This window comes from Cherax quadricarinatus, chromosome 68, assembly GCF_038502225.1.
Source record: "Cherax quadricarinatus isolate ZL_2023a chromosome 68, ASM3850222v1, whole genome shotgun sequence".
In the NCBI taxonomy this organism is placed as follows: domain Eukaryota; kingdom Metazoa; phylum Arthropoda; class Malacostraca; order Decapoda; family Parastacidae; genus Cherax; species Cherax quadricarinatus.
The window spans coordinates 21,801,648-21,826,523 of NC_091359.1; the positions used below are offsets into that span (position 1 = coordinate 21,801,648).

Genomic DNA, 24,876 nt, shown 5'->3' on the forward strand with positions numbered 1-24,876 from the left:
TAGGGAACTTCAGGAGGATTTAGACAAACTCTACTCTTGGTCAGAAAAGTGGCAGATGCAGTTCAATGTAGATAAATGCAAGGTTCTGAAGCTAGGGAGTGTCCATAACCCTAGCACTTATAAGTTAAATAATGTAGAACTTAGCCATACAGATTGCAAAAAGGACTTGGGGGTTATGGTAAGCAGCAACCTTAAACCAAGACAGCAATGCCTAAGCGTACGTAATAAGGCAAATAGATTACTGGGATTTATATCAAGAAGTGTAAGCAACAGAAGTCCAGAGGTCATACTGCAGCTTTATACATCATTAGTAAGGCCTCACCTAGATTATGCAGCTCAATTCTGGTCTCCATATTACAGAATGGACATAAATTCGTTAGAAAACATTCAGCGTAGGATGACTAAATTAATACATAGCATTAGAAATCTTCCTTATGAAGAAAGATTGAAAACTCTTAAGTTACATTCACTTGTTAGACGAAGAATGAGGGGAGACCTGATCGAAGTGTATAAGTGGAAGATAGGTATTAATAAAGGGGATATTAACAAGGTCTTGAGGATATCTCTCCAAGAGAGAACCCGCAGTAATGGATTTAAATTAGATAAGTTTAGATTTAGAAAGGTCATAGGAAAGTATTGGTTTGGAAATAGGGTAGTTGATGAGTGGAACAGTCTTCCTAGTTGGGTTATTGAGGCTAGGACTTTGGGTAGTTTCAAATTTAAGTTGGATAAGTACATGAGTGGGAGGGGTTGGATTTGAGTGGGACTTGCACATCAGAGCTTATTTCTTGGGTAGCATTGAAAATTGGGTTGGTCACATGTTTGTTAGTGGGATGAATTGTGAAGGACCTGCCTAGTATGGGCCAACAGGCCTCCTGCAGTGTTCCTCCTTTCTTATGTTCTTAAGAGGAAAGTGATGTTGACCCTGAGTTTAGTGGCTTTGAGATGGATGTGGCCACAAGTGGTCGAGGCAATATCAAAAACCTCGATAATAACCCATGTGTAACATTTGTGCAACAACCTTTCATTTTTGATACCACTTGTTGTCTCTCTGTCTATACCTCTATCTGTCTATATCTCTGTCTTTCTCTCACACGTACATAAGTACAGTTATTATACATAGTGTAAATTACCTAGGATAACCCAAAAATTCCAGGCAAAGTGCTATACAGTGCTTGTAGATATTTTTTTTTTTTAACAAGTTGGCCGTCTCCCACCGAGGAAGGGTGACCCAAAAAGAAAGAAAATCCCCAAAAAGAAAATACTTTCATCATCATTCAACACTTTCACCTCACTCACACATAATCACTGTTTTTGCAGAGGTGCTCAGAAGACAACAGTTTAGAAGCATATACAGTGGACCCCCGCATAGCGAACTTAATCCGTGCAAGAGGGCTGGTCGTTATGCGAAATGTTCGCTATGCGAATTAATTTTCCCCATAAGAAATAATGGAAATAAAATTAATCCGTGCAAGACACCCAAAAGTATGAAAAAAAATTTTTTTTACCACAAAAAAATGTTAATTTTAGTACACACAAACTGAAAAAGGCATGCACAATTACATGACACTTACTTTTATTGAAGATCTGGTGATGATTGATGGGATGGGAGGAGGGGAGAGAGAGTGTTAGTGTTTAGAAGGGGAATCCCCTTCCATTAGGACTTGAGGTAGCAAGTCCTTTTCTGGGGTTACTTCCACACCAATAAGAGTCTCTCAACATCTTCCATCACTTGCGATCTTTGTTTCGAAAACACAGTTAAACCTTTGGCAACCACAGCTTCCTTGATTGCCGTTTTCTTGCCCACAATAGAAGCGATGGTTGATTTTGGTTTCTTGTACAACCTGACCAGGTCGGTGATATGTACTCCACTTTCATACTTATCAATGATCTCTTTCTTCATTTCAATGGGTATTCTTACCCTTTGAGGTGTAGGGTTGGCACTAGAAGCTTTCTTGGGGCCCATGGTCACTTATTTTCCACAAACAGCACCGAAAACACTGTAATAATACGAAATATTCCGAGTGTATGCTTGAATGTTACCGCGGAGGCTGGCTGGTAAACATTGGACGCGTCTCGGACGAAGGTCGCTGAGCGGGTTTTTGTCCACTATGCGGGGCAAAATTTTAGTGAACAAAGCGTTCGCTATGCGGATTGTTCGCTATGCAAGGCGTTCGCTATGCGGGGGTCCACTGTACGTATAAAGATACACAACATATCCCTCCAAACTGACAATATCCTGAACCCCTCCTTTAGAGTGCAGGCATTGTACTTCCCATTTCCAGGACTCAAGTCCGGCTATATAAAAATAACTGGTTTTCCTGAATTATTTTATTTTTATTTTATTATCACACTGGCCGATTCCCACCAAGGCAGGGTGGCCCGAAAAAGAAAAACTTTCATCATCATTCACTCCATCACTGTCTTGCCAGAAGGGTGCTTTACACTACAGTTTTTAAACTGCAACATTACCACCCCTCCTTCAGAGTGCAGGCACTGTACTTCCCATCTCCAGGACTCAAGTCCGGCCTGCCGGTTTCCCTGAATCCCTTCATAAATGTTACTTTGCTCACACTCCAACAGCACGTCAAGTATTAAAAACCATTTGTCTCCATTCACTCCTATCAAACACGCTCACGCATGCCTGCTGGAAGTCCAAGCCCCTCGCACACAAAACCTCCTTTACCCCCTCCCTCCAACCCTTCCTAGGCCGACCCCTACCCCGCCTTCCTTCCACTACAGACTGATACACTCTTGAAGTTATTCTGTTTCGCTCCATTCTCTCTACATGTCCGAACCACCTCAACAACCCTTCCTCAGCCCTCTGGACAACAGTTTTGGTAATCCCGCACCTCCTCCTAACTTCCAAACTACGAATTCTCTGCATTATATTCACACCACACATTGCCCTCAGACATGACATCTCCACTGCCTCCAGCCTTCTCCTCGCTGCAACATTCATCACCCATGCTTCACACCCATATAAGAGCGTTGGTAAAACTATACTCTCATACATTCCCCTCTTTGCCTCCAAGGACAAAGTTCTCTGTCTCCACAGACTCCTAAGTGCACCACTCACTCTTTTTCCCTCATCAATTCTATGATTCACCTCATCTTTCATAGACCCATCCGCTGACACGTCCACTCCCAAATATCTGAATACGTTCACCTCCTCCATACTCTCTCCCTCCAATCTGATATTCAATCTTTCATCACCTAATCTTTTTGTTATCCTCATAACCTTACTCTTTCCTGTATTCACCTTTAATTTTCTTCTTTTGCACACCCTACCAAATTCATCCACCAATCTCTGCAGCTTCTCTTCAGAATCTCCCAAGAGCACAGTGTCATCAGCAAAGAGCAGCTGTGACAACTCCCACCCTGTGTGTGATTCTTTATCTTTTAACTCCACGCCTCTTGCCAAGACCCTCGCATTTACTTCTCTTACAACCCCATCTATAAATATATTAAACAACCACGGTGACATCACACATCCTTGTCTAAGGCCTACTTTTACTGGGAAAAAATTTCCCTCTTTTCTACATACTCTAACTTGAGCCTCACTATCCTCGTAAAAACTCTTCACTGCTTTCAATAACCTACCTCCTACACCATACACTTGCAACATCTGCCACATTGCCCCCCTATCCACCCTGTCATACGCCTTTTCCAAATCCATAAATGCCACAAAGACCTCTTTAGCCTTATCTAAATACTGTTCACTTATATGTTTCACTGTAAACACCTGGTCCACACACCCCCTACCTTTCCTAAAGCCTCCTTGTTCATCTGCTATCCTATTCTCCGTCTTACTCTTAATTCTTTCAATTATAACTCTACCATACACTTTACCAGGTACACTCAACAGACTTATCCCCCTATAATTTTTGCACTCTCTTTTATCCCCTTTGCCTTTATACAAAGGAACTATGCATGCTCTCTGCCAATCCCTAGGTACCTTACCCTCTTCCATACATTTATTAAATAATTGCACCAACCACTCCAAAACTATATCCCCACCTGCTTTTAACATTTCTATCTTTATCCCATCAATCCCGGCTGCCTTACCCCCTTTCATTTTACCTACTGCCTCACGAACTTCCCCCACACTCACAACTGGCTCTTCCTCACTCCTACAAGATGTTATTCCTCCTTGCCCTATACACGAAATCACAGCTTCCCTATCTTCATCAACATTTAACAATTCCTCAAAATATTCCCTCCATCTTCCCAATACCTCTAACTCTCCATTTAATAACTCTCCTCTCCTATTTTTAACTGACAAATCCATTTGTTCTCTAGGCTTCCTTAACTTGTTAATCTCACTCCAAAACTTTTTCTTGAATCCCTTCACTAAATGTTACCCTGCTCACACTCCAACAGATCGTCAGGTACCAAATACCATTTGTCTCCATTCACTCCTATCGAACACGCTCGCGTACGCCTGCTGGAAGCCCAAGCCCCTCGCCCACAAAACCTCCCTTACCCTTTCCTTCCAACCTTTTCGAGGACGACTGCTACCCCGCCTTCCTTCCCCTACAGATTTAAACGCTCTCCATGTCATTCTACTTTGATCCATTCTCTCTAAATGACCAAACCACCTCAACAACCCCTCATCAGCCCTCTGACTAATACTTTCATTAATTCCACACCTTCTCCTAATTTCCACACTCCGAATTTTCTGCATAATATTTACACCACATATTGCCCTTAGACAGGACATCTCCACTGTCTCCAACAGCCTCCTCGCTGCTGGATTCACAACCCAAGCTTCACACCCATATAAGAGTGTTGGTACTACTATAAGATATAAGACATAATAAGCATGACTGGCAACTCAGTGGCAAATAATATACATTTTCACTGCATCAGGAATCAGATGTGACTACTGCATTGTGTAATACCTGTTGGTTTACAAGCCGCTCTCTAAGACTGAGAGACAAGCAGACAGGAAGACACACAGGCAGACAGAAAGACCGAGACACACAGCAGACAGAAAGTCTGACACACACAGGCAGACAGAAAGACAGATATGTAGAGCTAGACATGCAGACAGACAGACATATTTGTGTTTAACAGTGAAAACAAATAAAGGCAGGGTTTCCTGCAGCAGTGCACTATCATCGTGTCACTCCACTGCGAACCCTGTCAGCAGTTTAGCGACACTAGTCAAACACCATGCTTCAAGAAGTTTCCTATATACTCCAGCATATCCTGTCTAAGGGCAATGTGTGGTGTAAATATTATGCAGAAAATTCGGAGTGTGGAAATTAGGAGAAGGTGTGGAGTTAATAAAAGCATTAGTCAGAGGGCAGAAGAGGGGTTGTTGAGGTGGTTTGGTCATTTAGAGAGAATGGATCAAAGTAGAATGACATGGAAAGCATATAAATCTATTAGGAAAGGAAGGCGGGGTAGGGGTCGTCCTCGAAAGGGTTGGAGAGAGGGGGTAAAGGAGGTTTTGTGGGCGAGGGGCTTGGACTTCCAGCAAGCGTGCGTGAGCGTGTTAGATAGGAGTGAATGGAAATGAATGGTACTTGGGACCTGACGATCTGTTGGAGTGTGAGCAGGGTAATATTTAGTGAAGGGATTCAGGGAAACCGGTTATTTTCATATAGTTGGACTTGAGTCCTGGAAATGGGAAGTACAATGCCTGCACTTTAACCCTTTGACTGTTTCAGGCCCCTCTCTGAAACTGTCATTCAATGTCGCTCAATTTTTGAAAAAAAAAAAAAAAATTATTTTTTCTTATGAAATGATAGAGAATCTTTTCCCGATGGTAATGACACCAAAAGTTCGAAATTTGGTCGAAAACTCATGGAATTATGCTCCCGCGAAGTTAGCGGTCTCGGTGACATATGCGTATCGGCGATTTCGCCGACTTTGAGCCCTATTTTCAGCCAATTCCATTCTTTCAGTTGACCAAACTCATAGCTATTTCTTTAGAACTCCATTTTATCTATCAGCTGAGTACAAGAATCCTCCCATTTACTAATTTGGACTACCCAACATGGTGGTCAGAAATTGGCAATTTGGCCAATTTCACACAAACTAAAAAAGATGCCAATTTCAAAATAGGGTCCAGAATAAACAAGGTAGACATTCGTGGCACTAAAATAACATATGCTCTGTTCATTAGTCATATCTCTAGGCCACTGTTATATTATTATTGCTTTCTATTTTGATTTTTTATTCATACAAAAAAATACAAAATTTACTGTTATGCAGACTACTGCATTATTGTAAAAATGGTATAAATAATATCAGTGCACTAGTGAAAGAATATTAGACTCCCCAGTTGACGTGTATTGGACGTGTGGTGTGATTTATTTACTCCTGAACATTGGTAAAAATCGAACATTTCCGCTACTTTGAGCTCAGTTTCAAGGTCGTTTTCATTGTCAAAGTAAGGAAAATCATCTCTATTTCTGTAATATGTTTTCCATTTTATCACTTAAGACCATGAAAACGCGAATACAATGATAAATACTATACGAAAATACACCTCAAAGTCGGCGTTTTATTCCAAAAAAACGATCAGTTTTTTTTTTCTCATTATGCAATGTGTGCTGCAGGATTTTTTTTATGTGGTACACACTGACCACACAGACCCATTCTCTCACATGTGGGCCTACCAGCTTTCTCCCGCTTGATTTGAAGCCACTAGAATTATTGAGTATATATACGTCAGAAACATTGGCTCCTAAGACGTATTTATACGTCGAAAACAGTCAAAGGGTTAAAGGAGGGGTTTGGGATATTGGCAGTTGGAGGGATATGTTGTGTATCTTTACACGTACAGCAGGGCCCCGCTTTACGGCGTTCCGCTAATACGGACATTTCAAATTATGACCAAAACTCGCTATACGGCTCCCCCCACCTGTCTTTCTAATATGGTCACAGCGGCCCACCGAGTTTGTTTACATTCTCCCTGAGCACATCTCCTTATTATGTCTGGAAACTTTCCAAAATTTCAAGTGTTTTAAAGTTATTGTATATTTTATATGTATTGTACTTGATAATTAAACTTGTGTACACCTGTACCTAAATAAACTTACACACTGTGCTGGCATGTAGGTACACATTAAAATCACTAAGAGTCTCTCTACTCTTGATGCAATAATAATAATAATTTTTTTTTTTTTTTTTTTCAACAAGTCGGTCGTCTCCCACCTAGGCAGGGTGACCCAAAAAAAAAAAAAAAAGAAAGAAAATCCCCAAAAAGAAAATACTTTCATCATCATTCAACACTTTCACCACACACACACATTATCACTGCTTTTGCAGAGGTGCTCAGAATACAACAGTTTAGAAGCATATACATATAGAGATACACAACATATCCCTCCAAACTGCCAATATCCCAAACCCCTCCTTTAAAGTGCAGGCATTGTACTTCCCATTTCCAGGACTCAAGTCCGACTATATGAAAATAACCGGTTTCCCTGAATCCCTTCACTAAATATTACCCTGCTCACACTCCAACAGATCGTCAGGTCCCAAGTATCATTCGTCTCCATTCACTCCTATCTAACACGCTCATGCACGCTTGCTGGAAGTCCAAGCCCCTCACCCACAAAACCTCCTTTACCCCCTCTTTCCAACCCTTTCGAGGACGACCCCTACCCCTCTTTCCTTCCCCTATAGATTTATATGCTTTCCATGTCATTCTACTTTGATCCATTCTCTCTAAATGACCAAATCACCTCAACAACCCCTCTTCTGCCCTCTGACTAATGCTTTTATTAACTCCACACCTTCTCCTAATTTCCACACTCCGAATTTTCTGCATAATATTTACACCACACATTGCCCTTAGACAGGACATCTCCACTGCCTCCAACCGTCTCCTCGCTGCTGCATTTACCACCCAAGCTTCACATCCATATAAGAGTGTTGGTACTACTATACTTTCATACATTCCCTTCTTTGCCTCCATAGATAACGTTTTTTGACTCCACATATACCTCAACGCACCACTCACCTTTTTTCCCTCATCAATTCTATGATTAACCTCATCCTTCATAAATCCATCCGCCGACACGTCAACTCCCAAGTATCTGAAAACATTCACTTCTTCCATACTCCTCCTCCCCAATTTGATATCCAATTTTTCTTTATCTAAATCATTTGATACCCTCATCACCTTACTCTTTTCTATGTTCACTTTCAACTTTCTACCTTTACACACATTCTCAAACTCATCCACTAACCTTTGCAATTTTTCTTTAGAATCTCCCATAAGCACAGCATCATCAGCAAAACGTAACTGTGTCAATTCCCATTTTGAATTTGATTCCCCATAATTTAATCCCACCCCTCTCCCGAACACCCTAGCATTTACTTCTTTTACAACCCCATCTATAAATATATTAAACAACCATGGTGACATTACACATCCCTGTCTAAGACCTACTTTTACCGGGAAGTATTCTCCCTCTCTTCTACACACCCTAACCTGAGCCTCACTATCCTCATAAAAGCTCTTTACAGCATTTAGTAACTTACCACCTATTCCATATACTTGCAAAATCTGCCACATTGCTTCTCTATCCACTCTATCATATGCCTTTTCTAAATCCATAAATGCAATAAAAACTTCCCTACCTTTATCTAAATACTGTTCACATATATGCTTCAATGTAAACACTTGATCTACACAATAATAATAATAATAATAATAATAATAATAATGGTAATAATAATAATCTCTTGGGCGCATTAATGTCGCATATTACGTTAATATGCGTAGGTAGTAGGTTGGTAGACAGCAACCACCCAGGGAAGTACTACCGTCCTGCCAGATGACTGTGAAACAAAAACCTGTAACTGTTTTGCATGATGGTAGGATTGCTGGTTTCTTTTTCTGTCTCATAAACACGCTAGATAACAGGGATATCTTGCTACTCCTACTTACACTTTGGTCACACTTCACAGACACGCACATGCATATATATATATATACATACATCTAGGTTTTTCTCCTTTTTCTAAATAGCTCTTGTTCTTTTTTATTTCTTCTATTGTCCATGGGGAAGTGGAAAAGAATCTTTCCTCCGTAAGCCATGCGTGTCGTATGAGGCGACTAAAATGCCGGGAGCAATGGGCTAGTAACCCCTTCTCCTGTATACATTTACTAAAAAAGAGAAGAAGAAAAACTTTATAAAACTGGGATGCTTAAATGTGCGTGGATGTAGTGCAGATGACATGAAACAGATGATTGCTGATGTTATGAATGAAAAGAAGTTGGATGTCCTGGCTCTAAGCGAAACAAAGCTGAAGGGGGTAGGAGAGTTTCAGTGGGGGGAAATAAATGGGATTAAATCTGGAGTATCTGAGAGAGTTAGAGCAAAGGAAGGGGTAGCAGTAATGTTAAATGATCAGTTATGGAAGGAGAAAAGAGAATATGAATGTGTAAATTCAAGAATTATGTGGATTAAAGTAAAGGTTGGATGCGAGAAGTGGGTCATAATAAGCGTGTATGCACCTGGAGAAGAGAGGAATGCAGAGGAGAGAGAGAGATTTTGGGAGATGTTAAGTGAATGTATAGGAGCCTTTGAACCAAGTGAGAGAGTAATTGTGGTAGGGGACCTGAATGCTAAAGTAGGAGAAACTTTTAGAGAGGGTGTGGTAGGTAAGTTTGGGGTGCCAGGTGTAAATGATAATGGGAGCCCTTTGATTGAACTTTGTATAGAAAGGGGTTTAGTTATAGGTAATACATATTTTAAGAAAAAGAGGATAAATAAGTATACACGATATGATGTAGGGCGAAATGACAGTAGTTTGTTGGATTATGTATTGGTAGATAAAAGACTGTTGAGTAGACTTCAGGATGTACATGTCTATAGAGGGGCCACAGATATATCAGATCACTTTCTAGTTGTAGCTACACTGAGAGTAAAAGGTAGATGGGATACAAGGAGAATAGAAGCATCAGGGAAGAGAGAGGTGAAGGTTTATAAACTAAAAGAGGAGGCAGTTAGGGTAAGATATAAACAGCTATTGGAGGATAGATGGGCTAATGAGAGCATAGGCAATGGGGTCGAAGAGGTATGGGGTAGGTTTAAAAATGTAGTGTTAGAGTGTTCAGCAGAAGTTTGTGGTTACAGGAAAGTGGGTGCAGGAGGGAAGAGGAGCGATTGGTGGAATGATGATGTAAAGAGAGTAGTAAGGGAGAAAAAGTTAGCATATGAGAAGTTTTTACAAAGTAGAAGTGATGCAAGGAGGGAAGAGTATATGGAGAAAAAGAGAGAGGTTAAGAGAGTGGTGAAGCAATATAAAAAGAGAGCAAATGAGAGAGTGGGTGAGATGTTATCAACAAATTTTGTTGAAAATAAGAAAAAGTTTTGGAGTGAGATTAACAAGTTAAGAAAGCCTAGAGAACAAATGGATTTGTCAGTTAAAAATAGGAGAGGAGAGTTATTAAATGGAGAGTTAGAGGTATTGGGAAGATGGAGGGAATATTTTGAGGAATTGTTAAATGTTGATGAAGATAGGGAAGCTGTGATTTTGTGTATAGGGCAAGGAGGAATAACATCTTGTAGGAGTGAGGAAGAGCCAGTTGTGAGTGTGGGGGAAGTTCGTGAGGCAGTAGGTAAAATGAAAGGGGGTAAGGCAGCCGGGATTGATGGGATAAAGATAGAAATGTTAAAAGCAGGTGGGGATATAGTTTTGGAGTGGTTGGTGCAATTATTTAATAAATGTATGGAAGAGGGTAAGGTACCTAGTGATTGGCAGAGAGCATGCATAGTTCCTTTGTATAAAGGCAAAGGGGATAAAAGAGAGTGCAAAAATTATAGGGGGATAAGTCTGTTGAGTGTACCTGGTAAAGTGTATGGTAGAGTTATAATTGAAAGAATTAAGAGTAAGACGGAGAATAGGATAGCAGATGAACAAGGAGGCTTTAGGAAAGGTAGGGGGTGTGTGGACCAGGTGTTTACAGTGAAACATATAAGTGAACAGTATTTAGATAAGGCTAAAGAGGTCTTTGTGGCATTTATGGATTTGGAAAAGGCGTATGACAGGGTGGATAGGGGGGCAATGTGGCAGATGTTGCAAGTGTATGGTGTAGGAGGTAGGTTACTGAAAGTAGTGAAGAGTTTTTACGAGGATAGTGAGGCTCAAGTTAGAGTATGTAGGAAAGAGGGAAATTTTTTCCCAGTAAAAGTAGGCCTTAGACAAGGATGTGTGATGTCACCGTGGTTGTTTAATATATTTATAGATGGGGTTGTAAGAGAAGTAAATGCGAGGGTCTTGGCAAGAGGCGTGGAGTTAAAAGATAAAGAATCACACACAAAGTGGGAGTTGTCACAGCTGCTCTTTGCTGATGACACTGTGCTTTTGGGAGATTCTGAAGAGAAGCTGCAGAGATTGGTGGATGAATTTGGTAGGGTGTGCAAAAGAAGAAAATTAAAGGTGAATACAGGAAAGAGTAAGGTTATGAGGATAACAAAAAGATTAGGTGATGAAAGATTGAATATCAGATTGGAGGGAGAGAGTATGGAGGAGGTGAACGTATTCAGATATTTGGGAGTGGACGTGTCAGCGGATGGGTCTATGAAAGATGAGGTGAATCATAGAATTGATGAGGGAAAAAGAGTGAGTGGTGCACTTAGGAGTCTGTGGAGACAAAGAACTTTGTCCTTGGAGGCAAAGAGGGGAATGTATGAGAGTATAGTTTTACCAACGCTCTTATATGGGTGTGAAGCGTGGGTGATGAATGTTGCAGCGAGGAGAAGGCTGGAGGCAGTGGAGATGTCATGTCTGAGGGCAATGTGTGGTGTGAATATAATGCAGAGAATTCGTAGTTTGGAAGTTAGGAGGAGGTGCGGGATTACCAAAACTGTTGTCCAGAGGGCTGAGGAAGGGTTGTTGAGGTGGTTCGGACATGTAGAGAGAATGGAGCAAAACAGAATGACTTCAAGAGTGTATCAGTCTGTAGTGGAAGGAAGGCGGGGTAGGGGTCGGCCTAGGAAGGGTTGGAGGGAGGGGGTAAAGGAGGTTTTGTGTGCGAGGGGCTTGGACTTCCAGCAGGCATGCGTGAGCGTGTTTGATAGGAGTGAATGGAGACAAATGGTTTTTAATACTTGACGTGCTGTTGGAGTGTGAGCAAAGTAACATTTATGAAGGGATTCAGGGAAACCGGCAGGCCGGACTTGAGTCCTGGAGATGGGAAGTACAGTGCCTGCACTCTGAAGGAGGGGTGTTAATGTTGCAGTTTAAAAACTGTAGTGTAAAGCACCCTTCTGGCAAGACAGTGATGGAGTGAATGATGGTGAAAGTTTTTCTTTTTCGGGCCACCCTGCCTTGGTGGGAATCGGCCAGTGTGATAATAATAAAAAAAAAAATAGACATTTCCCTTAATCTATGATATCTTTTTCAAAATTATATAAGAAACACATTATGTAACACACAAACATGATACATGCACCCACAGTATAAAAATTTATACAAATATATATGAGATGGGGAGATGGAGGTATTGGGTAGATGGCGAGAATATTTTGAGGAACTTTTAAATGTTAAGGAAGAAAGGGAGGCAGTAATTTCATGCACTGGTCAGGGAGGTATACCATCTTTTAGGAGTGAAGAAGAGCAGAATGTAAGTGTGGGGGAGGTACGTGAGGCATTACGTAAAATGAAAGGGGGTAAAGCAGCTGGAACTGATGGGATCATGACAGAAATGTTAAAAGCAGGGGGGGATATAGTGTTGGAGTGGTTGGTACTTTTGTTTAATAAATGTATGAAAGAGGGGAAGGTACCTAGGGATTGGCAGAGAGCATGTATAGTCCCTTTATATAAAGGGAAAGGGGACAAAAGAGACTGTAAAAATTATAGAGGAATAAGCTTACTGAGTATACCAGGAAAAGTGTACGGTAGGGTTATAATTGAAAGAATTAGAGGTAAGACAGAATGTAGGATTGCGGATGAGCAAGGAGGTTTTAGAGTGGGTAGGGGATGTGTAGATCAGGTGTTTACATTGAAGCATATATGTGAACAGTATTTAGATAAAGATAGGGAAGTTTTTATTGCATTTATGGATTTAGAAAAGGCATATGATAGAGTGGATAGAGGAGCAATGTGGCAGATGTTGCAAGTATATGGAATAGGTGGTAAGTTATTAAATGCTGTAAAGAGTTTTTATGAGGATAGTGAGGCTCAGGTTAGGGTGTGTAGAAGAGAGGGAGACTACTTCCCGGTAAAAGTAGGTCTTAGACAGGGATGTGTAATGTCACCATGGTTGTTTAATATATTTATAGATGGGGTTGTAAAGGAAGTAAATGCTAGGGTGTTTGGGAGAGGGGTGGGATTAAATTATGGGGAATCAAATTCAAAATGGGAATTGACACAGTTACTTTTTGCTGATGATACTGTGCTTATGGGAGATTCTAAAGAAAAATTGCAAAGGTTAGTGGATGAGTTTGGGAATGTGTGTAAAGGTAGAAAGTTGAAAGTGAACATAGAAAAGAGTAAGGTGATGAGGGTGTCAAATGATTTAGATAAAGAAAAATTGGATATCAAATTGGGGAGGAGGAGTATGGAAGAAGTGAATGTTTTCAGATACTTGGGAGTTGACGTGTCGGCGGATGGATTTATGAAGGATGAGGTTAATCATAGAATTGATGAGGGAAAAAAGGTGAGTGGTGCGTTGAGGTATATGTGGAGTCAAAAAACGTTATCTATGGAGGCAAAGAAGGGAATGTATGAAAGTATAGTAGTACCAACACTCTTATATGGGTGTGAAGCTTGGGTGGTAAATGCAGCAGCGAGGAGACGGTTGGAGGCAGCGGAGATGTCCTGTTTAAGGGCAATGTGTGGTGTAAATATTATGCAGAAAATTCGGAGTGTGGAAATTAGGAGAAGGTGTGGAGTTAATAAAAGTATTAGTCAGAGGGCAGAAGAGGGGTTGTTGAGGTGGTTTGGTCATTTAGAGAGAATGGATCACAGTAGAATGACATGGAAAGCATATAAATCTATAGGGGAAGGAAGGCGGGGTAGGGGTCGTCCTCGAAAGGGTTGGAGAGAGGGGGTAAAGGAGGTTTTGTGGGTAAGGGGCTTGGACTTCCAGCAAGCGTGCGTGAGCGTGTTAGATAGGAGTGAATGGAGACGAATGGTACTTGGGACCTGACGATCTGTTGGAGTGTGAGCAGGGTAATATTTAGTGAAGGGATTCAGGGAAACCGGTTATTTTCATATAGTCGGACTTGAGTCCTGGAAATGGGAAGTACAATGCCTGCACTTTAAAGGAGGGGTTTGGGATATTGGCAGTTTGGAGGGATATGTTGTGTATCTTTATATGTTTATGCTTCTAGACTGTTGTATTCTGAGCACCTCTGCAAAAACAGTGATAATGTGCGAGTGTGGTGAAAGTGTTGAATGATGATGAAAGTATTTTCTTTTTGGGGATTTTCTTTCTTTTTTGGGTCACCCTGCCTCGGTGGGAGACGGCCGACTTGTTGAAAAAAAAAAAAAAAAAAAATATATGAGATGTTTACCAAACGGTTTGTAGAAGTGTCGGAAGAATTACGTTTTCTCTAGCCCGTCACCTGTTACTAGGGATAACTGTAGAAAAATATTCCTTTCATATGCCTTCACTTTCTAGCTATAATTCTGTACTAACTTGTACACAGTGTAAGAGTATTTGTTTCGTGATTTAATTATTATAATAATAATAAAAATATTATAAGGTAAAAGTTTCACAAACTCTTACAAATGTACATGAATGAACTAAAACTGGACACGTATTAATATCGTCTATTTCGCCTGACCGAGTGATCGTCCACAACCTGTTCAGTTTGTTTGTTTACGCTGTCTGAGCTCGGTGTATCATTAAATGTTGTATATTACGTTAATATACACATTTTCATTAATCCATCCGTGATATTTTTTTCAAAATTATATAATAAACACGATACATAACATAAATACATAACAACATATGTGTAGAGAACCTAGGATAACCCAAAAAAGTCAGAGTGACTTACTTCCATTGCCTTCACTCAGAGCATCATTTCTTCTCAAAATGAGGTTACATGAGAATGGGAGTGCTCTTCTTTATTTATTCTACCGTATCAATGTAGAGACAACCTGTACACAATGTAACTTGTACACAAACCAGACGTGTTTGTTTACATAACTCTGCACCTGTCCTCTCTCATGCACTCATTCTTTCTCTCTGGTATGGTAGCCCGGCTGACTACCATACATACCACACTTGATTTTTTACAATAAATACTACTCATCTCACCCTATATTTTAAGGTAAGTAATGAGTGAACTGTATATACATTTTATCGCTCTGGGATGCTTAAATATCATAGAATAGTATGTGTGGGTGGGGTGGCCTGGTATGGTAGCCTGGCTGACTACCATACATACCACACTTGATTTCTTACAATAAATACTACTTGTCTCACCCTAGATTAAGACTATAAATATTTTAAGGTAAGTAATGAGTCACTATGTGTGTATTGTACTTTTTTATTGTTTTTTGATGCCTGGTTCTATTGCTAACATAATATATGTTAGTGTAAACTTGTTATCTAGTGTTTGTATGCATTTGTAAGTGGAAAAGAAGGGTGTTCCACTTTACGGCGGTTTCCGCTTTATGGCGGTAGCCTGGAACCTAACCCGCCGTATAAGTGGGGCCCTCCTGTATATGCTTCTAAACTGTTGTATTCTGAGCACCTCTGCAAAAACAGTGATAATGTGTGAGTGTGGTGAAAGTGTTGAATGATGATGAAAGTATTTTCTTTTTGGGGATTTTCTTTCTTTTTTGGGTCACCCTGCCTCGGTGGGAGACGGCCGACTTGTTGGAAAAAAAAAATATCTAAAACATTTCTGAGACCTATAAATACTTTGTATACATTTCTAGACAATAGTAAATGACCAGGGCAGGTGAAAATGTACACCTGCCAGTGTGATTGTGACTGAGTACTACTTCAGTACCTAATATTAGTGTCAGAACAAAGATTAGCTATGAAATCACAATAACTATTATAAACTGTAATTATCAGAACATTAAAGTTATATAAACTAAAATAAAAATAAGAAAAAAAGGTATATCGGCAACACTTCTGCAAGCGGCAGGACTTGATGTTGCCATCAGGCGAGCATCCAGCGCCAACTTCGCATCTTATATCTTGGTAAGTACTGGTCCGAAAATTTTTTTTGTCTTATAACACAGAAAATTGCCCTCTTCAATTTAAAATTTTTTTTTTTTTTTTTTTTTCAAAATACACAAATAACCCGCACATAAAAGAGAGAAGCTTACGACGACATTTTGGTCCGACTTGGACCATTTACAAAGTCACACTAACCAGAAGTGGAACAGGACGGCTATATATATTGGCAGGAAGAGTGGTGGTAGTAGTAGTAGTAGTACTACCACCACCTCTTTCTGCCTATATATAGCCGTCCTGCTCCACTTCTGGTTAGTGTGACTTTGTAAATGGTCCAAGTCGGACTGAAATGTCGTCGTAAGCTTCTCTCTTTTATGTGCGGGTTATTTGTGTATCGTTCCAGTCACGGTATTGTGCCTTTTTTTGTTATTTCAAAATACACATGTATTTGGAACACTAGCAGTGAAAACGTAGATCTACGTTCAGACAGTTTAAGGGTTAAACAAATTCCTGTATCCAGAACTCCAAAGGCATCAGGTACACTCAGGATATAAATAACCATAATTTAAACCTAGAAGATGATTGATCATGTCAACCCTGATCTAAACCTCCATAATCTGACACACAATCAAAACCTATTGGAAAGTAACTGCCTTTACTACACAGCATCACAAGCCAGCACTATCCTAAACAATGCTAAAAGTCTATCAGTACTTAACTACAACATCAGGTCATTAAGCAAACACTATGATGACCTCCTGGCACTCCTTGAATCACTAAAGACACCCTTCTCCTGCATTATTCTTACTGAGACCTGGCTTAAGCAGGACATAATAGATATCTACCCTCTACCAGGATACACAGCAATCCACAACTGCAGACCATACCAAGTTGGGGGTGGTATTGCAATCTATTACTCTAACCAATTATCTTGTATTAGCACCACTTGCATTAGTGATGAATATGGAGAATACATTTTTGCTAATTTTACTGTAAAAACCTTAAGACGCCTATAACAATCGGTGCCATTTACCGGATACCCCACACAAACATCCCAAATTTCAGTGAGAAACTAAAGGCACTAATAACAAACAGACAAATGAATAAGCACCACCTTCTCTTAGCTGGAGACCTCAACATCAATCTTGGCCTACTAGATGATCAGCCTGTAACTGATTTCATCAACAATATGAACAACACACTTCTCATACCAACAATAACTAAACCAACCAGGCTCACTGAAACAAGTGCAACCATAATAGACCACATATGGACCAATATACTAGCCCCTCTTAAATCAGGGATAATCACAGATAGCACTACAGACCACTACCCTACCTTCCTCTTGACAAACATTAGTAAACCACCACTTGAATACAACAAAGTTTCATTTAGACTCCATGATGAGGCCTCAATAAGGAAGTTCACAGCTGACCTAGAGACTGTTGACTGGCCTACAGAATTCTCCAAGGCCAATGGTATTGATGACTGGACAGACATTTTTCTTAACAAATTACTTAGACTATACAACAAACATTGTCCTATAAAAACAAAACAGATCACAAACAAACGGCTTGGTTGCCCATGGCTAACCAGCACCATTCTGAAATCCATTGATAAACACCAATATGAAAAGCAATACAGGCAGGGCTTAATACACAAAGATATTCTTAAACACTATTCATCAGTCCTCACCAAAGTAATAAAGAAAGCCAAACAACTATACTACTCCAGTAGATTCACTGACACAAGAGGAGATATAAAAAAGACCTGGAAAACACTCTCTCAGATTCTAGGGACCCACAAACTGAAAAACCCAAGAATATTGCCCTAACTAAACCTAATGAAACACCACTGCATCCCACTGACACAGCTAACAAGATAAATGACTTCTCAACCATAGGTTCTAATCTCGCCAATAAAATCCCACGCACCAAGTTGGGAATTTCCCAAATTCCTTCTATCTTGCTCCAACTGAGCCCATGGAAGTCACTGAGATTATAAAGTCACTTAAAAATAACTCAGGGAATCTGTCTCATGTCCCACCATTATTGTACAAGAGAGTGGCCCATGTCCTCTCGCATGCTATCTCATTACTTTTTAACAAGTCACTAGAAACTAGCACCTTCCCGAAACTACTCAAGACGGCAAGGGTTACACCAATACATAAAGGTGGTGACCCTACAGATTTAAACAACTATAGGCCAATATCAAACTTACCATTGCTATCCAAAATCTTTGAGAAACTCGTGCACAATAGACTATATTCATTTATAACGGCACAAAACATACTCAACCCCTGCCAATTTGGATTCAGGAAAAATAAAAGCACTAACGATGCAATCATAAAAATGCTAGATCTGCTTTACACAGCATTGGAAAATAAGGAATATCCACTAGGAATTTTTATTGACCTAAGAAAAGCTTTTGACACAGTAGACCACGGCATCCTACTCCACAAACTTGACCATTATGGTATAAGAGGCCATGCGCTTGCATATTTCAAATCTTACCTTACTAATAGGTATCAGTATGTCACCATTAAAGACACAGCATCAACAACACAGCCATTTGATACTGGAGTTCCGCAGGGAAGTGTCCTTGGTCCCCTGCTCTTCCTCATATACATCAATGATCTTCCAAACGTATCTCAACACCTGAACCCCATTCTCTTTGCTGACGACACGACTTATGTCATCTCTCACCCTAATCTTGCCACCCTCAACACCATTGTTAATGAGGAGCTGATCAAAATATCGACTTGGATGACAGCCAATAAACTTACGCTTAACACTGACAAAACCTACTACATTATGTTTGGTAGCAGAGCAGGGGATGCGCAAATTAACATTAAGATCGACAACACTCTAATTGCCAGGCATAATGAGGGCAAATTCCTAGGCCTATACCTCGACAACAACCTGAACTTCAGCACCCATATGCAACACATAACCAAAAAAGTATCCAAAAAGGTTGGGATCCTCTCCAAGATACAATACTACGTGCCACAAACTGCCCTTCTCACACTATACCATTCACTTATATATCCATACCTCACCTATGCTATCTGTGCTTGGGGTTCAACTGCAGCAACACACCTAAAGCCAATAATAACCCAACAAAAAGCTGCAGTAAGAATAATCACTAAATCCCATCCCTGGCAACACCCCCCCCCCCCACTCTTCATAGATCTAAACTTACTCCCTGTTCAGTACATCGACACTTACTACTGTGCAATCTACATCTACAGGACCTTAAATTCCAATATTAACCTTGACCTAAAACGCTTTCTTGATACTTGTGACAGAACCCACAGGCACAATACCAGACACAAACATCTCTATGACATTCCCCGTGTCCGACTAAACCTTTACAAAAATTCAATGTATGTCACAGGCCCTAAAATCTGGAACACCCTACCTGAAAATTCTAAAACTGCAGACACATTCATCACCTTCAAAACTACCATCAGAAAACATCTTATCTCCCTGATACACCCCGTCAACTAATTACACGAATACCACCTGGTGGTTAACACTTACACTCACTCACCCATTTGACCATAAACAGAAATATCAATCTCAATCTCAAAATAATGAATCTTAACTAGTCATAAGTTGGCCTGTGATACTCCAATACTGAAACTATGTATAGTGCCAAAACAAAAGCATTCACATTGCTAAACTCACAAACTAGTATTTAGTCACTTAGCCATAATACCAACTTACCTCATAATTTTGTAATATTTTAAACTTAAGATTTAATTTAAGTCTGCCCAAAATGCCTAGCCATGCTAGGTGTTCTAGTGGTACACTCTGTAATTATTATTTTACTACATGTAAACCACACAATAACCAAATTCTGTAAACTCAGCATTGTAATCCTTATAGAGAATAAACTTTGAATTTGAATTGAATTTGAATTTGAATTCCAATAGGATGGTACCTAATTAGGGTATGTAAATATAAAAAAATGCATTAAAATACCTTTTATTTGATGTAATTAAGATTTATCTTTAAAATACGCAAAGTTATTCAGTTGTGAAAAACGTGCATTTTCTCTGCTTCACCCTGTACAACCATCAACTACTGACAATGCTGCACTCACATCAACACAAAAGCCACAACCATCCACTTCAGAAGGGCCACATCACCCTCTCCAAATGTTTCCCTGTCAACAAGCAATGACAACTGGAATGCAAGGTAAGATAAACTGTACTAATTTTTATTGATTATCAGTACAGTTTACTGTAAAATCAAAATACAGTATCAAGTAAACACACCTGTGGAAGGTGACCTTCGATTCCTACGTGGTGACCCATGAGGAGAAACAGTGGGAGTACGGGGCCTGGAACTACTGGTGGAGGAAGAGGTTGTTGGGGTGTACGAGGTGGACACAGACCCTGAATGATGCCCTGAAGAATAGCGTGATCTACGGGTGGCTTCTAGGAAGACCCCGGCAGAGTTGTGCATGCGTGTCTGGAGAGCCAACACCTCCTCCAGATCAGATTCTCTGTACACAAAAAAATATTTAACAGTATCTGAATTAATTGTACAAAGGACATTGCACATCAGTGAAAAAACAGAGCTACAAATTAAATTTGACACCGAATGCCTTAAGAACAATTTACGTTACTCATTCACATTTTATAGTTAAACTGTAAGCTGGTATCAGTGACATGCAGTTTTGTAAAATAATGTACATGCAGTAGAGCCCTGCTTTACGGCGTTTCACCTTACGGCATTCTGCTAATACGGCGATGTCAAATTATGACCAAAATTTGCTATACGGCAAGCTGTCTTTCAAATATGGTGTGCCACCCAGTTTGTTTACATTCTCCATGACCACATCCATTATGTCTGGAAACTTTCCAAAATTTCAAGTGTTTTACAGTTATTGCATATTTTATATGTACTCTGATAATTATACTTATGTGTACCTGTACCTAAATATACTTACACACTGTGCTGGTGTGCAGGTATACATTAAAATCGCTAAGTGTCTCTCTACTCATGACGGCAATAGTACGTAATAATCACTCTTGGGCAAATTAAATGTCTTATTTTACATTAACCCTTTCAGGGTCCGTCCCGTAGATCTACGGCTTTACGTTCAGGGTCCAAACCATAGATCTACGTCATGAGCTCAGCTCACTCTGATAAACTGTGAGTGGTAAATTTGGGCCTAGATATGAGAGAATACATCTATGTGGTATGTGTGCACCACATAAAACAAATCCTGCAGCACACTGTGTATAATGAGAGAAAAAAAACTGAGACCATGATTTTCGATTAAAACAGCGACTTTGCAGTGTTTTTTCATATGTTTTTTATAGTTGTATTTGTGATTTCTTGGTCTCATTTGATAGAATGGAAGACATATTACAGAAATAGAGATAATTTTGATTGGTGTTAGCACTGGAAATGGCTTGAAATTGAGCTCAAAGTGGCGGAAATGTTAAATTTTTGCCGATGTTCAAGAGTAAACAAACGACCTCACACGTCTAATACACGCCAGCTGGTGGGTCTAATATACATTCACAAATGTGGTGATGATATTTATACAATTATTACAATATTGCATAACAGTATATCTTCTATTTTTTGGTGTGAATAAAAATTCATTATGTGAATAAAAAATCAAAATGGAATTTATTTGTAAAGCCTCAAAACATAACTAATGAACAGAGGAAATGCTAGTTTAGTGCCAGGAATACCTACATTGTTTATTCTGGACCCTATTTTGAAATTGGAATATTTTGAACTTTGTGTTAAATTGGCCAAATTACCAATTTCCGGTCACTTTATTTTGTAGTTGAAACAGTTGACTTGGCGATTTCTTGTGCTCAATCGATAGAATAGAAGTAATACTAGTGAAATAGTTGAGAATTTGGTCGACTGGAATAATGTAATTGGCCTAAAATGGGAGTCAAAGTCGGCAAAATCGCTGATTCGTAAATATCGCTGACACATCAAAATTCACGAGAGCATAATTTCGTCAATTTTCCATCAAATTTCGTACTTTTTGTTTTATTACATTCACAAAAAGATTCTCTACCATTTGATAGGAAAAAATAACAATTTTTTTTTTTTTAAATTCTTGGACACTGGGGCACCACTTCAAATTTTGGCCTTGGACCCTAAAAGGGTTAATATAGACATTTTCATTAATCCATCTATGATATTTTCCTCAAAATTATGTAAGAAACACGTTACGTAGCATATAAACATGATACATACACTCAAAGAATAAAAATTGACGTAAATATGAGATCTGTTTACAAAGCAGCTGTGTAGGTAGTGTTGGAAGAATTACATTTTCTCTAGTCAAACACTGGGGGATAACTGTAGAAAAATATTCCTTTCGAATGCCTTCACTCTATATATAGCAATTCACAACCCTTGTGGGTTTAGTGCTTTTTTATTATGATGATATTATCATCATCATCATCTTCATTCATCTAAAAATGATGTGTTGCATGAGAACGGGAGTGTTGCTGTTTGTTTATTCTGTACTAACTTGTACAACTTGTACACAATGTAAGAGTATTTGATAAATAAATAACAAAAAAGCACAATACCGTGAGTATTTGTATTGTGAAGTAATTATTATAACAATAAAAAAAATATTGTGAGGTAAAAGTTTTACAAACTCTTACAAACGTATGTGAATGAACTAAAAGTAGACACATATTAATACGCATTTATTTCGCCTGACCAAGTGATCGTCCACTACCTGTTCAGTTTGTGTTCTTACATTGTCTGAACTCTGTATCTCGTTCTCTCTCTCGTTTACTCTTTCGTTAACTAGTTGGCTCTCATTGACGATGGTGTCTAAGCTTAGCTGTGATAAAAAGAGGAGTCATAAGCTCTTGTTGTAAGCACCAAGTTACAGGATGATGGTGTGCCATTCTGATTTTATTCAGTAAACACCCTGCCACTTACTTCTCACACATTAATATTAATATTTTAAGGTAAGTACAGTAATAAGTGTACTGTGTGTGTATCTTACCTTTTGTGTTTTTAATGCCTATTTCTATTGCTAACTTAATACAAGTTAATGTAAACTTGTTGTCTGACATTTATTGCATATTTTATATGTGCTCTGATGATAATACTTGTGGACCTGTGTGGTAGCCGGGCAGAGAGATAACATTACGTTTTCTCTGGTCAGGCACCAGAGAAAACGTGTATGAATCTGTGTTTGGCCCAGCCACTCCCCCACTCTACTTTTGTTCACAATTTTTGGCATGAATTATTCATTACTTCTCTCTTCATTTATGATGGCATCTAAAGGTAGTTGTTAGAAACAATTAAATTCAGTGAACAAGGTATGGCAATGCTAATAATATGACTTTGGGCCACAGTGTAGGTAGCCAGTAGGTGTAGCCCAGGCGAGCTACACCTACCGGTTACACCTACCAGCTACCTACGATGACTTCCTACAAATAAATACTACTCGCCTCTCTTCCTACATTAAGACTACACATTTTAAGGTAAATAATGAGTGTACTGTACATGCATTTTAACTCCCTGGGCTGTTTTAAATATTGTATATTATGTATGAGACGGGGAGCCAGGTAGCTACCTACACCTGACTTCCTACAAATAAGTACTACTCACCTCTCACCCTACATTAAGCTTACAAATACTGTAAGATAAGTAATGAATGTACTGTGTATGTATTTTACTTTTTATGTTTTTAATGCCTAGTTCTATTACTAACTTAATAAAATTTAGTGTAAACTTGTTGTCTGGCATTTATATGCATTTATAAATGGAAAAAATGGCACTCTGCTTTCTGATGATGTCTGCTTTCCAGCGACAGCCTGGAACCTAACCCGCCGAATAAGTGGGGGCCCTACTGTATATATGAAGTTACTGGAGAAAAGCAGATAATACACATGGAGAGCAAAAACTTACTATTAAACAGTTTCATTTCCACTAAGTCCTGTATATACCATATCTATCAAAATACTGTGACTGTCACAAACTATGTAAGAAATAAATGGATGAGAAGATTTAAATTATTTTGATTTAAAAAAAATCTTCTATAAGAAAAATATAAAATGATAAGAGGAAAGCGCTCTCATGGGAAAATGATGCAGGTGGGATCCCGTAAGGATTAGTGCTTATCTCTATAATGTTTACTTATATAAGTTCTATAGGTAATAAAAATTATATGAACGTATTAGAAGATACAAAAATTCCATGCCAAATTGTATAAATGATTGAATCCTTATTCAGATAAAGTAAATGAGGCAGCAGTTGAATTAAGCAAAGTGCCATGTAATGGAAATGGAAGAAGGAAGTGATAAAAGGCTTCATGAACATCATACACTATCATAAAACAGTGAAGGTGTCCAACAGGAATCTAGGAATAATTAAAAACAAATGACTCCAACCAGATTACATAAATAAATTCTTGAAAATAGATCACATAAATAAATTCTTGAAAATCTCATTAAAAGGAAATATGATGGCCAATTTCAAAATAGCCCTCAGATACATATGGACGGAAATATGCTATAAAACATTATCACATTGCACATTATGCCAAAATTTGAATACATATATAATTATTATTATAATCAACTTAAGCAACAAACTTAAGTGTCATAAAGCACTGCAAGCAGAATATGCAGCAAGAGTGTGATGGCCACACTCAATAAAACATGTGGTTAAGACAGAAAAATGCAAAGACAAAATGCAAAATTTTTGATTCCCATCTATAATAAATATAGGTCAGCCATCACAAAT

General features: G+C 39.1%; 1 protein-coding gene across 3 annotated transcripts in view; it reads right to left on the bottom strand.

Moving 5' to 3' along the window:
- The window catches only part of LOC128697670 (tubulin polyglutamylase TTLL5-like), a 130,256-nt gene that overhangs the window by 17,549 nt on the left and 87,831 nt on the right, over positions 1 to 24,876 (bottom strand). For all 3 annotated transcript variants that reach the window (XM_070099771.1, XM_070099772.1, XM_070099770.1), the window contains one exon: positions 20,400 to 20,629. In XM_070099771.1, the coding sequence (XP_069955872.1) occupies positions 20,400 to 20,629 (230 nt within the window). The remainder of the gene's footprint in view (positions 1 to 20,399; positions 20,630 to 24,876) is intronic.